Source organism: Equus quagga, chromosome 4, assembly GCF_021613505.1.
Source record: "Equus quagga isolate Etosha38 chromosome 4, UCLA_HA_Equagga_1.0, whole genome shotgun sequence".
NCBI classification, from domain to species: domain Eukaryota; kingdom Metazoa; phylum Chordata; class Mammalia; order Perissodactyla; family Equidae; genus Equus; species Equus quagga.
The window spans coordinates 100,251,392-100,264,018 of NC_060270.1; the positions used below are offsets into that span (position 1 = coordinate 100,251,392).

The 12,627-nt window shown below is 47.2% G+C and overlaps 1 protein-coding gene across 17 annotated transcripts in view; it reads left to right on the forward strand.

Annotated features, from left to right (window-relative positions):
* Positions 1-12,627, forward strand: part of TANC1 (tetratricopeptide repeat, ankyrin repeat and coiled-coil containing 1) — a 228,885-nt gene that overhangs the window by 184,072 nt on the left and 32,186 nt on the right. For all 17 annotated transcript variants that reach the window (XM_046659728.1, XM_046659730.1, XM_046659740.1 and 14 more), the window contains 4 exons: positions 2,008-2,116; positions 3,281-3,403; positions 10,236-10,472; positions 12,303-12,488. In XM_046659728.1, coding sequence (XP_046515684.1) covers positions 2,008-2,116; positions 3,281-3,403; positions 10,236-10,472; positions 12,303-12,488 — 655 coding nt within the window. The remainder of the gene's footprint in view (positions 1-2,007; positions 2,117-3,280; positions 3,404-10,235; positions 10,473-12,302; positions 12,489-12,627) is intronic.

The window sequence follows — 12,627 nt, forward strand, 5'->3', positions numbered from 1 at the left end:
CCATTTGATCTTGGGCAGATCACTTAACCTGTCCAGCCTCTGTTTCCTCATGTAAACAAACTGGGAATCATAATACTTAGTGATTGACAAGACTATGAAGATTAGAGAAATAATTCAGTCAAGTTTCTGCACCTGACATATAGTAAAAACTTGATGTGTACTATAAGCTTTGGGAAGTGAACAGACTTCTGAGTGTGGGTAGACTTAGAAGGGGGCTTGTGATTCTGACCAGGAGGGAAGGAAGGAGAAGTAGATGGGCCGTATAGGAGCACAGGTATCTAGTGATTGATTGCATGGTGAATTGTCTCCTCAGAGAGGTGGGAAGCCATGTGCTTAGCTCAGAGCGCTAGAAACCTTTGGCCCAGCCACTGAGGATGTATGGTCATCACCTGATAAGGGCCAGCCATGGTACTTACCATAGTGTGTCTTTGTTGTGGACACAGTTGGCATGGCCACGGAGCCTGGCAGACTGGGAGACCAAAGATGGCTTAGCCTGTGGTTAGGAGAGTGCCCTTGACTGGAGTGATGTCAGCCAGGTTGAACCCTGGGACCAACCCATGAACAGGGACTAGGGAGAGGGCGTGGAGGCCTGGAGCACTGGAAGGTGGCAGAGAGTGGTTTCCATGGGAGGAACGGAGCAGGAGAGGTGGGAATGTGGGACGCTACCATCTGAGAGGGGAAACCCAAGCTTGAGGTCTGGGAGGTGGAGCGTGTGCAAGGCCGCACAGGGTGTCCACTCATGCGAGAGCTCCAGACCCTTACGAGACATTGGATGGAACACTCAGTGGCAACATTGCCTTAAAAGCCACGCCTTCCCTTGTATAAAAAGCAATCTCTTGGTCTCCACGTGCCTTGATTTCCTCACCTCTAGCATGGTTTATAACCTATTTGAGAAAGAGGCATGCATCTGTATTGATAAAAACTGTTTAAATGATGTATGCTTTCAGTCATCTTTAGAAGAATGCATTTTTTCATAATATTTATGAAACACCTCTTCCTCCACATCTACCTGCTTTTCCCCAACAAAATAGCAGCTCAAAGTTGTCAAGTTGATAAAAATGGAAATAATTCACATTGTGCAGAAATCACTGCTATTGGAGTAAGCAACGCTTAGCATCTTTTCCAAACAAATTGGCTCAGACAAAGGCATAGAGTCCACAGGAGACAGAATGAGTCCTATAGACATGGAGGGGAAAGTGGGTAGCATGGCTCCTTCATGAAAGAGTTAGTGTGGATTCATTGGTGGTGTCAGTTGAATGCCCACTATGTGCCCAGACATAGCAAGCCCACTCATACATCTTAGCTTACCTTTGTGTTCCATCCAGGCCTAGAATTCTGGGTGCTTCTGATTGTGAGCTGTTGCAATGATCAAGGCTTTTTTTCCCATCCCATTGTAAGGTCTTGCCCCTTGCCCTAGGTCTGTCCCCAATGGTGATTATCCTGAGGGGAGGCCTGAACACCAGATGCAGTGATAGTTCTGCTCCATCTGTTCATTTGTACATCCATTCATCCATCCATCCATCCAAGAAATACATATTTGAGTATTTACTAAGTGTGGGCATTTGTTTGGTATTGTGACTATAGCTGTGACTTAGACAAGACCCTTAGAGTTTACATTTGGTAATGGAGTTACCAAAACTTGGAGTTACTCCAAGACCCTCATGGAGTTTATGTTTTTGTGACAGACATAAATCAACAAATAAGGTGATGAGAGAGTGATGCATCATGAACAGAGAAGGGGTGGTTCCAAAGGTAAAGACCTGCCTTGTGCTAGGGCTTCTCTCTGGGTCACTCCACAGAGAGAGAGGAGAATTCCAAAAAAAAGTCCTTTAAGTGACTTGAAGAATAAACAGCATTGGCCATCTTTTGTAAAGAGGCAGGTTTTCACCCATTTTGAAGCACCAGGAGAACAGTTCTGGGGTCACGTGGCAATGTACACACCCGAGGGCCTATGGTGTGGTGAAATAAGGGGTCTTTTATTATAAGAGTCTTTGTTTCTTGTCCTAGGAATGGGCACGCTCTCTTGGCGTTCATGTTTTCTCGACAAGAGGGCAAGCTGAACCGCCAGCAGACCATGGAGCTTGGCCATCACATCCTGAAGGCGCACATTTTCAAGGTGAGACAACCACTGTGAGCAAGGGTTTCACTGTTGTCATTTTGACGTTTTTAGAGATGTTCGACAGCTTTCTCAGCTCTCAGAGCCCTCCGTGAGCCCATTCCAAAATCAACCCCATCTTTCCTCTCTGAAAGTTACCATTGTTCTGACGTGGATTCACTCCAGCGTGTATCTAAATGCTACACTTGAGTTTTACGTTTTCCCCCTTTAAATCTCTTTTAAATTTCTTTTCCCCGAAAGGTTCCACTTCATTCCCTTTTGTTTCCTTGTTATTTCTTTGTCGAAGAACCTGAGTTACTTGACTGATAGAGTTTTGTACCAGCTGGATTTTCTGATTATATCCTTTTTTTTTTTTTTTTAAAGATTTTTATTTTTCCTTTTTCTTTTTCTCCCCAAAGCCCCCCGGTACCTAGTTGTGCATTTTTAGTTGTGGGTCCTTCTCGTTGTGGCATGTCGAATGCCACCTCAGCATGGCTTGATGAGCAGCGCCATGTCCATGCCCAGGATTTGAACCGGCGAAACCCTGGGCTGCCGAAGCAAAGCATATGAACTTAACCACTCAGCCACGGGGCTGGGCCAGCCCGTATATCCTTATTTCTTGTGGTCTAGTTCAACATGTTCCTTCTTCCTCTGGGTTTTCTATCATTTGGTAGTTGTATCTAGAGGCTTAATCAGATTTAGATTTGATTTTTTTTTTCAGGGTGTCACGGTTACCTTCTAGGTATACTTAGAGTTTAAACTCTGTGTAACTCTATATGATGTTTCTTGCATCAAGAGGCCCAGCATTTGTGCTTGTTTCTCTTGGGGTGATGCCATCAGCCACTACTGGTTTCTACCTGGACTCATTCATTCATTAGAGGTTGCAGAATGGTGATCATCTATCATTTATTCTTCCTTTAATTTACTGGAGAACTTCTATAAAGAGAAACTTTCTCCTCATTTGTCATCTCTTTCCCCAGGCGTACAGTTGGTTTGTGTAGCAAAAGCAGGCTAATTCTGGACCCTTGGTTTTAGGGAGGGAAGGCTCACAGGTCCAGGCATTTGCAGCACAGCTCTCTCCAGGCATTAGTGCGGACCTGCACCCTCCGGGGCACACCCACGTTCAGGCTGACGCTCTAGTGGGAAAGGAGATGCTGAGGCCAGTTTGTCTCTGATTGCTTCCAGGGCCTCAGTAAGAAGACGGGCATCTCTTCAAGCCATCTCCAAGCCCTGTGGATCGGGTACAGCACTGAGGGGCTGTCTGCCGCCCTCGCCTCTCTCAGGAATCTCTACACTCCCAACGTGAAGGTAAGCAACCCCTCTGCACAGCTCTGCAGAGCTCCGGGCCCCGGCGCCGGCTGCTGTTCCTCCAGCCGTCCTGCCCACCCTCCCCCTGCACTGGGTGGTGGCCAGAGTGGTTGGAGGAGCTTCTAATGATGCTTTTTCCCTGCGGTAAATCACTCAAGCTTGAATGCTCTATTACCTGTTTTCTTCTAGAAGTTTACCTTTTGCTTGGTTAGGAAGATGCGGGTGGTCAGGGCTGCTATGTGAGCGCTTGGTGAGTGTTTCAGAGTAGATGTGATAAGGAAGCAATTCACAAAGGAAGCCAAAGGTCAAGGGAGATTTCCAGGGAAAATTGATTTTTAAAGTGTCCTGCGTTTCTAATCTGGACTATCTCTTGATGGTTCGTAGGAAATTAAGCATTGATGAGTGACACAAAGAGGTGGGTACACAGAGGAAAACTATTACTAAAGGTTTCGTGTACACACGTGTTTGTGACCATGGGCAGCATATCAGGGTCGGCCCGCTGCTGAACCAAGAGCTCCCTCTCCCTTCGTCATGTCTGTCATGTCACAGTATTCTGCTGAGGTTTTTCTTAGGATAGATTTTCTCCCTTCATTTAATGCAGTTTAAGAATCAAACACACAGAGGCCACGTACCTGGTTAAGGCAACAAAGAAGTGTTAACTCCCACCAAGAGTGTTGGAGTCACGGGTTTACATTATAGCCGCTTACAACCATCTTTTCCAATGCAAAATAAGATGAGATCACAAATGTCTTAGCATTTTGGATTCCTCACCTGCTTGACGTATCTGCTAGACTCCAGACCTTTCAGCCCAAGGCCCTGACATGCCCAGCTGCCTGCAGAAACTCGGAGGTCCTCCCCTTCAATCACCTCCATGAAAACAGTCATACATGTTCCCTCGTTAGTAGCACAAGGGTGGCCCAACATGGTCATGCAGCAAAGGACAAGCGAAGCCTTGGAAGGGTCCAGGCGTCTGTCTTCCACTTCTCCTCACTTTGAGTCATCAGACCCACCTGGGAAGGGGCCCACATGCCTCAGGGATGGCACTACAGGGGACATTCCTGGAGGGCTTCTGTGCCTCTCCTCCCCTTCTGTCCACACATGGTCCCATCCCCCATACCTGTACCTCGGGTGTGTGTCTGGGGGTCTGGGCCTTGCAGAGCACTTCCCCATGTCTGGTAGATGTGTGCTCTCGCCCTCTTTTCCCTCCCCGGCCTTCCTGGTGTATTTAGAGGGGAGAGTGTAACGATGCTGACTGAGGAGCCTAGCTGTCAGGAAGGATCCAGCAGTGTTCTGAGTCCGGCATGACCCTCCCAGAGCCCTGCTGCCCAGTGCAGGGCCTTGGTGTGGATTAGAGAAAGACCACCGCCCCATGTGGATGTAAACAGGGTCTTTGCAAAAAGTGCCACCTCAAGCTGGCGGACTCAGTCCCCTGTTAGGGTTCCAGGCTTAATGGGCAGGGGGCACATTGGGTTTTAGCCTGACTTGCCCCTCAGCCAGACACCTGGGAGCAGAGTCCAACTGGAGAACAGCTGACAGGACCCCAGTGCTCTGCCCGCTGCTTTGCATGGTTTCACTCCCTTGAGTCCCGACTGAGCCCCACGTTCGAGTTTTATAGGGTGGAGGCACAGGGAGGCTGGTTTTGTGGGGCTGCTGTTGGAGGGCAGCTCTTCCTTTCTAGCTGGAGTTACTCCAAAAGAAAGGTGAGAGCCCGGCTAAGTTTAGGCTTCACGTAATGAAGAGGTCCTATGGAGAATTTTTGTTTTACTTAAATTTTGAAGAAATTAGAGTTGAGGTAGCTGTAATGACATTTTTCATCTTCCACTTCAGCTAAAAGTATATCTTCTGGCTTCTGCATAATTATTAAAATTCTATAATGATGGCAAGGATGAAAAAAATAAGAATAAAAATGGCAATATCTATTTACACTACTTTAATGAATTATGGGCACAGAAGCTCTTCTTTGAACGTGGAGAAAAGTAATGGGAAACATCATATTCTGTTGAATATGAGGTTTTCAGACAGTAAATTAAAAGGTACAGCTTTGATGTGTGAGCTTGACTCTCCTGGGATTGTGGACTTTCCTCTTTAACATACTTGAAATTTTAAGAGGAATTCATCTTTACTTTGTTTTCTAGAACTCCAGTGTCACCCACATCTACACTCTCCCCAAAATTATATAACTTGGTTACAGAATTTTAAGGCTTTCCATTATCCTTCAGTTTCTTTTATCTTTCAAGGAAAAAAAACGGGTTTTCACAGAATCTTGAACAAATTACAGTAATTTAAAATTATGCATGCAATTAAGGAACTTTTTTTAGAGAGTATTAAATGTTGTCATACAGGAATGGATGTCATTTTGAGCAATAATTGCAGTTTGCCACTTTGGTAAATTAAAGTGACTTGCTCCAGAATGATTGCTTGGTGGATGGATTTTAATTTCAGTGGCATGCCAGCAATTTCTAACAATGCAGTCTCCTGTTAGCAGGCCAGGGTCATGCCAGCCCCGGCCCTGGCTGGCCCATTGGGGTCCTTGCCCCCAGGGCCTCCAGGCTCCCATCCAGCTGATTCTTTTGTTCACACTGTCCCATCAGACTGGCTGCCAGCCACGGGCTTCTCAAGGCTGTAGACTCAGGAGAATTCAGATTTTGATTCTTCTCTCAGTGGAAGGGAGGGAGGGGAGCAGACTGGAGTTAGGTGTGGACTTGGGCCTAACTTCCCTTGCCGGAGGGATCCGGTCACATTCTGCATCACAGTTGGACATACACATTTTAAACCAGTTGTGTTGATGCAAACCTCCAATATGCTGATTGAGAAAACTGAGATTCTCACCTCACAACCATGCTGGCCTCTTCTGTTCCTCATGATCATGTCACTTGGCCTACCGCCTAACCCCCTTTTCTATTTTTTTTTTTAATTAAATCCAAAAGTTTATAGATGATAGTGCCACTTCCAGATGTTATCCAGGGAGAGCTCCTGTGGTGGTGATGATGGGAAATTTCCCATGCACTTGGGAAAAAATCTGTAGGATGGACCATTTAAACCCCATCCTTGAAGGCAGAGTGACCTTAGCTGGGGCCGCGGCTCCCGCTGTGCTGCTCCGTGACAGTAATGAGTTTTGTGCCCAGAGCTAACCCGTGCCTCACTCCCTCTGAGCCTCAGATTTCTGACCTGTAAGATGGAGGTAACAAAAGAGCCTGTCTCCCAGAGTGATGGGAAACCTGCTCCGGATGTTGAAGCTCTTGGAAAAACACTTGGCATGTGTTACATGGTCAAGTGAGTTATTTTTATTAGTGCTTCACCTGCTTTCTGGAAACGGGAATTCTTCTGTAGGCACCTGAGAACTTGTGGATGTGCCCGTTGGCAGTTGTTAAGAGGAGCTGCCTTCCATGGGGCTTGGGTGGGTCCAGGTGACTCTCTTGTGCCCTCGAATAAGCATGAGGTTTCCCTGCTGCTCTGTGCTGGTGAATGGCCAGGGGGGCTGAACCTTCAGGTCGCTGGGTGCCTGGGGCAGAGCACCCTCCAGTGCCTTCCAGGGGTCAGGAACCTGGATTCTTGCCCCTTCTGAAGATTCCATGAAAGGTGGTTATAACAGTAGCAATATTTATTTAGCATCTACAGGATGCTGAGGGCTGTCCTGAGTGCTTTGTATGCGTGTGTATGTGTGTGTCACATTCATTTTTAATCTTGCAACAACCCAACGAAGTGAAATTGTTAGCTCCATCTTTCAGACGAGGAAACTGAGGCTGAGGGCAGTTGGTAGCTTGCCCCAAATCACACAGCTGGCAGGGTTCCTGGCGCTGAGCAAGCCCATGCTCCACAGGTGCATTTATCACCTGATGTGTTTATAGTCCTGGCTGCCAGCTAGAATCACCCGGGAGCGCTCCGTGCCCCAGCCAAGTCAGAGTCTCCCAGGCGGGGCTCGGGCACTGGAAACATTCAAGCTCCCAGGTGGTTTCAGTGTAGAGCGCGGTTCAGAACCATGGGCTAGAGGAAGATCCAGGAACTGATTGGGGGTAAACGTTAAAAATACCCACAGCATTACACCAACAAAGGAAACGTTTTTCCCAAGAAGTAGATGAAGTGTGAAGTGATGACAGCCATCTTTAGGAAAGCTCTACCCCTAAGTACATACCTTCGAGATAAAGTCGTCTAAGGTATTCAGCAAGAAAGAACTGAAAGTACACCTTCCAACATTGTTAGCACAGAGTACCTGTCGGGTGGAATGGGGTGGCATACTACTATTTTCTTAGGAGGCACCTGAAAGCACAGAGCGGTTGAGTAATTTTTAAAAATCACACAGCAAGTTAGTTAAGGAGGGATTGAGAACTCAGACTACTTAATCCCTCATCTTTTTCTCTTAGGCTCATGGATTTCAAGAGAGGATAGGATTGATGGGAGAGAGGATAACTGGCTCTCAAAGTCACCCAGGGCATTTACAAACTATTCCTGACTGTCCTGTGGTGACCAGAGTCTGATGTGCCCCTGAGTGGTGTTATGTGTGTTTTGAAAAAGCTGCTAAGGTTCTTTTGTACTCCTCTCACTAAGAAGCAATTTCCTAGGCATCCATAAAGTCCCCAAGTATTTCACCAGCGTTACCCTATTCTTTCCATTCTAAGTTGTTAGAATTCTTTCTTTTCTATTGTTTCCATTCTAAGTTGTCTAAAGGGAAATAATTTTGTAAAATACCCTTCCTTTTATTTAGCACTTAGAATTTTAAAATGGTTTTGAATCATTTTTGAGTCTGGTGCTATTTTTAAGAGTGAACCCATGTAGATTTGTGCAGCAGACTCGTCAGCGATTAGGTCGTTTGCCCAAGGTCGTGCATTACATGTCAGTGTCAGACCAAGGACACCTTTTCTCATTTCTCGTCCGTGTGTTCTCTGCCTGTCCATCCACAAGTGCTGGTTGGCAGTGGGAGTCTGGAGGCTGGCTTGTTGATGCCCTGGGTGGAGCTACAAGATAGTCCCTCTGATGGGTGTAAACAACGACGGGGCGTGTGGTGGCTCATGGGGCCTTCTTGGCACTTGTACACGATCTGTCCTTGCTTAAATGTAAGTGACAGTCCTAGAGGTGCGGAGGATCTGACGCGTGGACCATCCTGTTGGTGGAGGGCCTTGCTTGGCCTTTCTTCTCTGTGAACTTCTGAATCTTACAGCCGGTATGTGGTGCAGTGGGCTAAGCCGGAAGATGGAGTGTGCGGAGTGGGTGGAGAGTGCCTGGGGTTGATGCGTGCGTGGGGGCGTGGGTGTGCGCGCCGACGGGTGTGCATGGCGGGAGGGATGGGAGTATTCTCTATGGCTGGGGGGCTGGAACTGCTCTCTGGTGTCCTGGCATTGGAGCAGAGACCTATATAGGAAGTGATCTTTTGTCATCTGTGTCTATGGAAAGGGCATTCCTGGTAGAGGGAACCATAAGTTATGAAAAGGCCAGGATGCAGGGCCTGCTTGCCATCATTGCAGGACAAGCATTGGACCCAGCTTGGCCACAATGGGGGAGGCGGGGGAAGGGTGCTGGGAGAGGTCAGAGAGGGCATCTTAATAGGTCCTAAAGGAGTGTCACTTTTTTCAGTGATCTGGAGATTTGAAGAAGATATTAGTATAGCTAACATTTGCATAAGGTATTCAGCGATTTTATTTTAAAATCTACACATAAAAAACTTCCCCTGGTATCTGGATCCAAGCAGTTAGTGGGAGGTAGATAGTAATTAGTAGAAAAAGCAGATTATTTTCTGGGAGTCTTGTGCTGCTGACAATCCCAGGGACACAAGAACATTTTCACGTGTTCTGCTTTTTATTCTAGGTACACTTCTTTATGAAGGAAAGAGCATTTGCATTTACTTTTGGCTTATTATCTCACTGTTAATTATTTAATCCTGCGATTATTTTGTTACCAGAAAAATGAATTTTCTGTTTTTATTTAGATTAAACGGTGATCTTTCAAAGTGTGGTCCCTAGATAGTATCACCTGGGAATTCATTAAAAGTATACATTCTCGGACCCCACTCCACCTACTGAATCAGAAATCCAGGGGTGGGACCTGAGAATGGGCTATTTAACTTTTTTTTATTTTTAATTTTGGTTAAAAAAAATCCACATAATGTAAAATTTACCATCTTAACTATTTTTAAGTGTAGAATTCAGTGGTGTTAAGTATAGTCCCGTTATTGTGCAATAGATCTCCAGAACTTTTTCATCTTGTAAAACTAAAACTCCATACTTTTTAAACAACTCTCATGTCCCCCTCCTCTTCTCCCAGCCCCTGGCACCCATTCTACTTTCTGTCTCTCTGAATCTGACCACTCTAGGTACCTCACGTGAGTGTTACCATGCACTGTTTGCTTCTTATGACTGGCTTATTTCACGAAGCATAATGTCCTCAGGGTGCATCCATGTTGTAACATGTGACAGGATTTCCTTCCTTTTAAAGGCTGAATAATACTCCATCATCTGTATGCCACTTCGGTTTATCCATTCATCAGTCGACAGACATTTTCGGTTGCTTCCATCTCTTGGCTGTTGTCAATAGGGCCGCCGTGAACATGGCAATGCAGATGCCTCTTCCAGATCCTGATTTCTTTTCTTTTGGATATATACCTGGAAGTGGGATTGCTGGATCTTGGCAAACCTCCTCACTGTTTTCCATAGCAGCTGTGCCATTTTAGATTTCCACCACCGAGAATGTGCATTTTTAGCACATTTCCCAGGTAAGACTGGTGCACGCTTGAGTTTGAGAACCACTGGATTAAAATGAGGATACTGCCCCTCTCCACAAATGTTGTTGTGACTGACATTTATGTGCGAAATTAATCTTGTTGGGGGACATTATCCAACAGGTGAGCCGTCTCCTAATTTTGGGAGGGGCCAACGTGAACTACAGGACAGAAGTGTTAAATAATGCCCCCATCCTCTGCGTCCAGTCTCACCTCGGCCACGAGGAAGTGGTCACTCTGCTCCTGGAATTTGGTGCCTGCCTGGATGGGATGTCAGAGAATGGCATGACCGCCCTCTGCTATGCGGCAGCTGCCGGCCACATGAAGCTGGTGTGTCTGCTGGCCAAGAAGGGGGCCAGGGTAAGCAGCAGCCTTCCCCTGATGGGTGGGGTCTGGGGAATGTCTTTAGGTCCTTGCTGGAATTATCATCAGCTGGGCCAGTCTCTTTTTTGTTGAATTACAGGGAACAGAAATTGCCACATAAGCAGGGTGGAGCTGCAGGCGCTGGTCAGTGTGTGATGTCTGATGCGGGTGCTCGACTGTCTAGCCTTGGAGAGAGAGAGGCCATGTGTTTTGCTCATAAGCTCCTACTCTGCTTAATATTGCCCAAGGGGAGGCAGGGAGGCAGGGTACCAGGGAGACCCCTGGCCACCAGCATCATAAGTAGGGCCATCCTTTCAAAAGCCTGCAAGTGGCAACCTAAAACTTATCACAGATTGGTTGAAAAGATTTTAAATGTTTGATTTTTTTTCCCCCTCTCTTGATCTTATCCCATTTCATTCATGTCATTTTTAAAACAATAAAATGAGTTCTGTGAGTCTTAGAAGCCATGTATGTGCTTAAGCACATGGCTGCAGGAGCTAAATGGACCAGAATCGTCATGTCTCCAACTGCCGGCTAGGACGTTGGGCAAGTTGTTGAGCCTGTGTGCCTCAGGTTCTCATCTATAAAATGGGCATAACACCAGTATGTAGTGTGAGCATTAAATAATATACTAGCATTAATATGAAGTAACTATATATTAAACAGGTGGCTCTAGGACTATCAATGTTAATAGATAAGAACCATGCCAAGCTCACTGTAAACTGTTTAGGTTTAATATCAGAATTTCATGGGGAAGGGATGCGTTTAAAAAAGAACAGACTAAATCTATTTGTATTTAGGATATTTAAGGTTCAACAAAAAGACATTAGGCTTATAGTAACTGTGGGCGCCTTTTTGTTTTTTTCTCTCAAAAATACAACATTTTGGGGTGGACCGGAGAAGGGAAATGCTGCAGTTAAGGCTGCCAGTGTGAGCGTTAGTGTACGTCACCACGCCTCCATTCCCATATCCAAGTTGTGGCTTAGCTTTATTCGGAGGCTAGCAGGCCCCTCCCCAGCCTGGCTGAAGGCTGTGTAGGAGGAGGGTGGGGGTTACATATGTGGCTTTTGCAAAGCCTCTGGGTGGGGGTACAGAGCATCCCAAGAATTTTCAAGCAAGGCGAGGCTGGACCCTGGGCTCCTCTTCCAGCCCTACATTGCTGGGTTTGGACAGGGAATGACACGTTGCCTGCTGCCTCTTGGGTTTTAGTAGGTACACAGCACTCAGACACTCCAACTTTGTGGCTAGCTGGGCTTCCCTGCTTTGTGGCCACACTTTATTACTGTTATGTCCCAGGTCACCCGCCTGCAAGCAGCTTCCCTCCCCAGTCAGATGCCACTCTGAGTCCCTTCCTGACCTTCCTTGTTCAGAGAGGTGTTTTCTCGATCCCTCCCTTTTGCTAGCTGCCCTGGCTTGGTGACTATAAAGACCTGCTCTATTCCCCCAAATCGGAGCTCATCACAGCTCAGGCCACTCAGGCCACCGAAGGTGGGAAGCACAGGGCTTTGGCTGTGGTTTGGTGTGCGTCCTCACACGTACTCCCCAGAGGACTCAGAACTCGGAGTCGTTTCCTGGAGAGGCACAGGGAGTGAGGCGGGTGGCCTGTGACTACTAGATCTACAGAGGAGGCCCGAGGCCTGCAGTGGTGGGTGTGTTCATTAGGACCAAGTCATTCAAACGGACATTTGGTGCTCTCCAGAAAGACGCATTGGAACATGAACCCCACATCGCTCTGCAGTGGGATGGGGTTTGCACACGGTGTTTATGGTTCACACATGTTCTCAGAGAGGTAATACTAAACTGTGACCTTCTGTTCCTGCCCCGCAGGTGGACCACTTGGATAAGAAAGGCCAGTGCGCGCTGGTCCACAGCGCACTGAGGGGCCACGGTGACATTCTCCGGTACCTGCTGACCTGTGAGTGGTCGGCCGGTCCTCCCCAGCCAGGTGCGCTGAGGAAAAGCCAAGCCCTGCAGCAGGCGCTGACGGCGGCGGCCAGCATGGGCCACGGCTCGGTGAGTGGGGGTGCCGGGAGCCCTTCTTGGGAACCTGGAAGCCTTAGCCCCGTGGGTCGGTGTTTTTGCCAATCACCTTCGTCTGAGTTGCTACCTGTGACACACTGAAGGAATGAAAGAAAATGAGGATGTCAAGGGA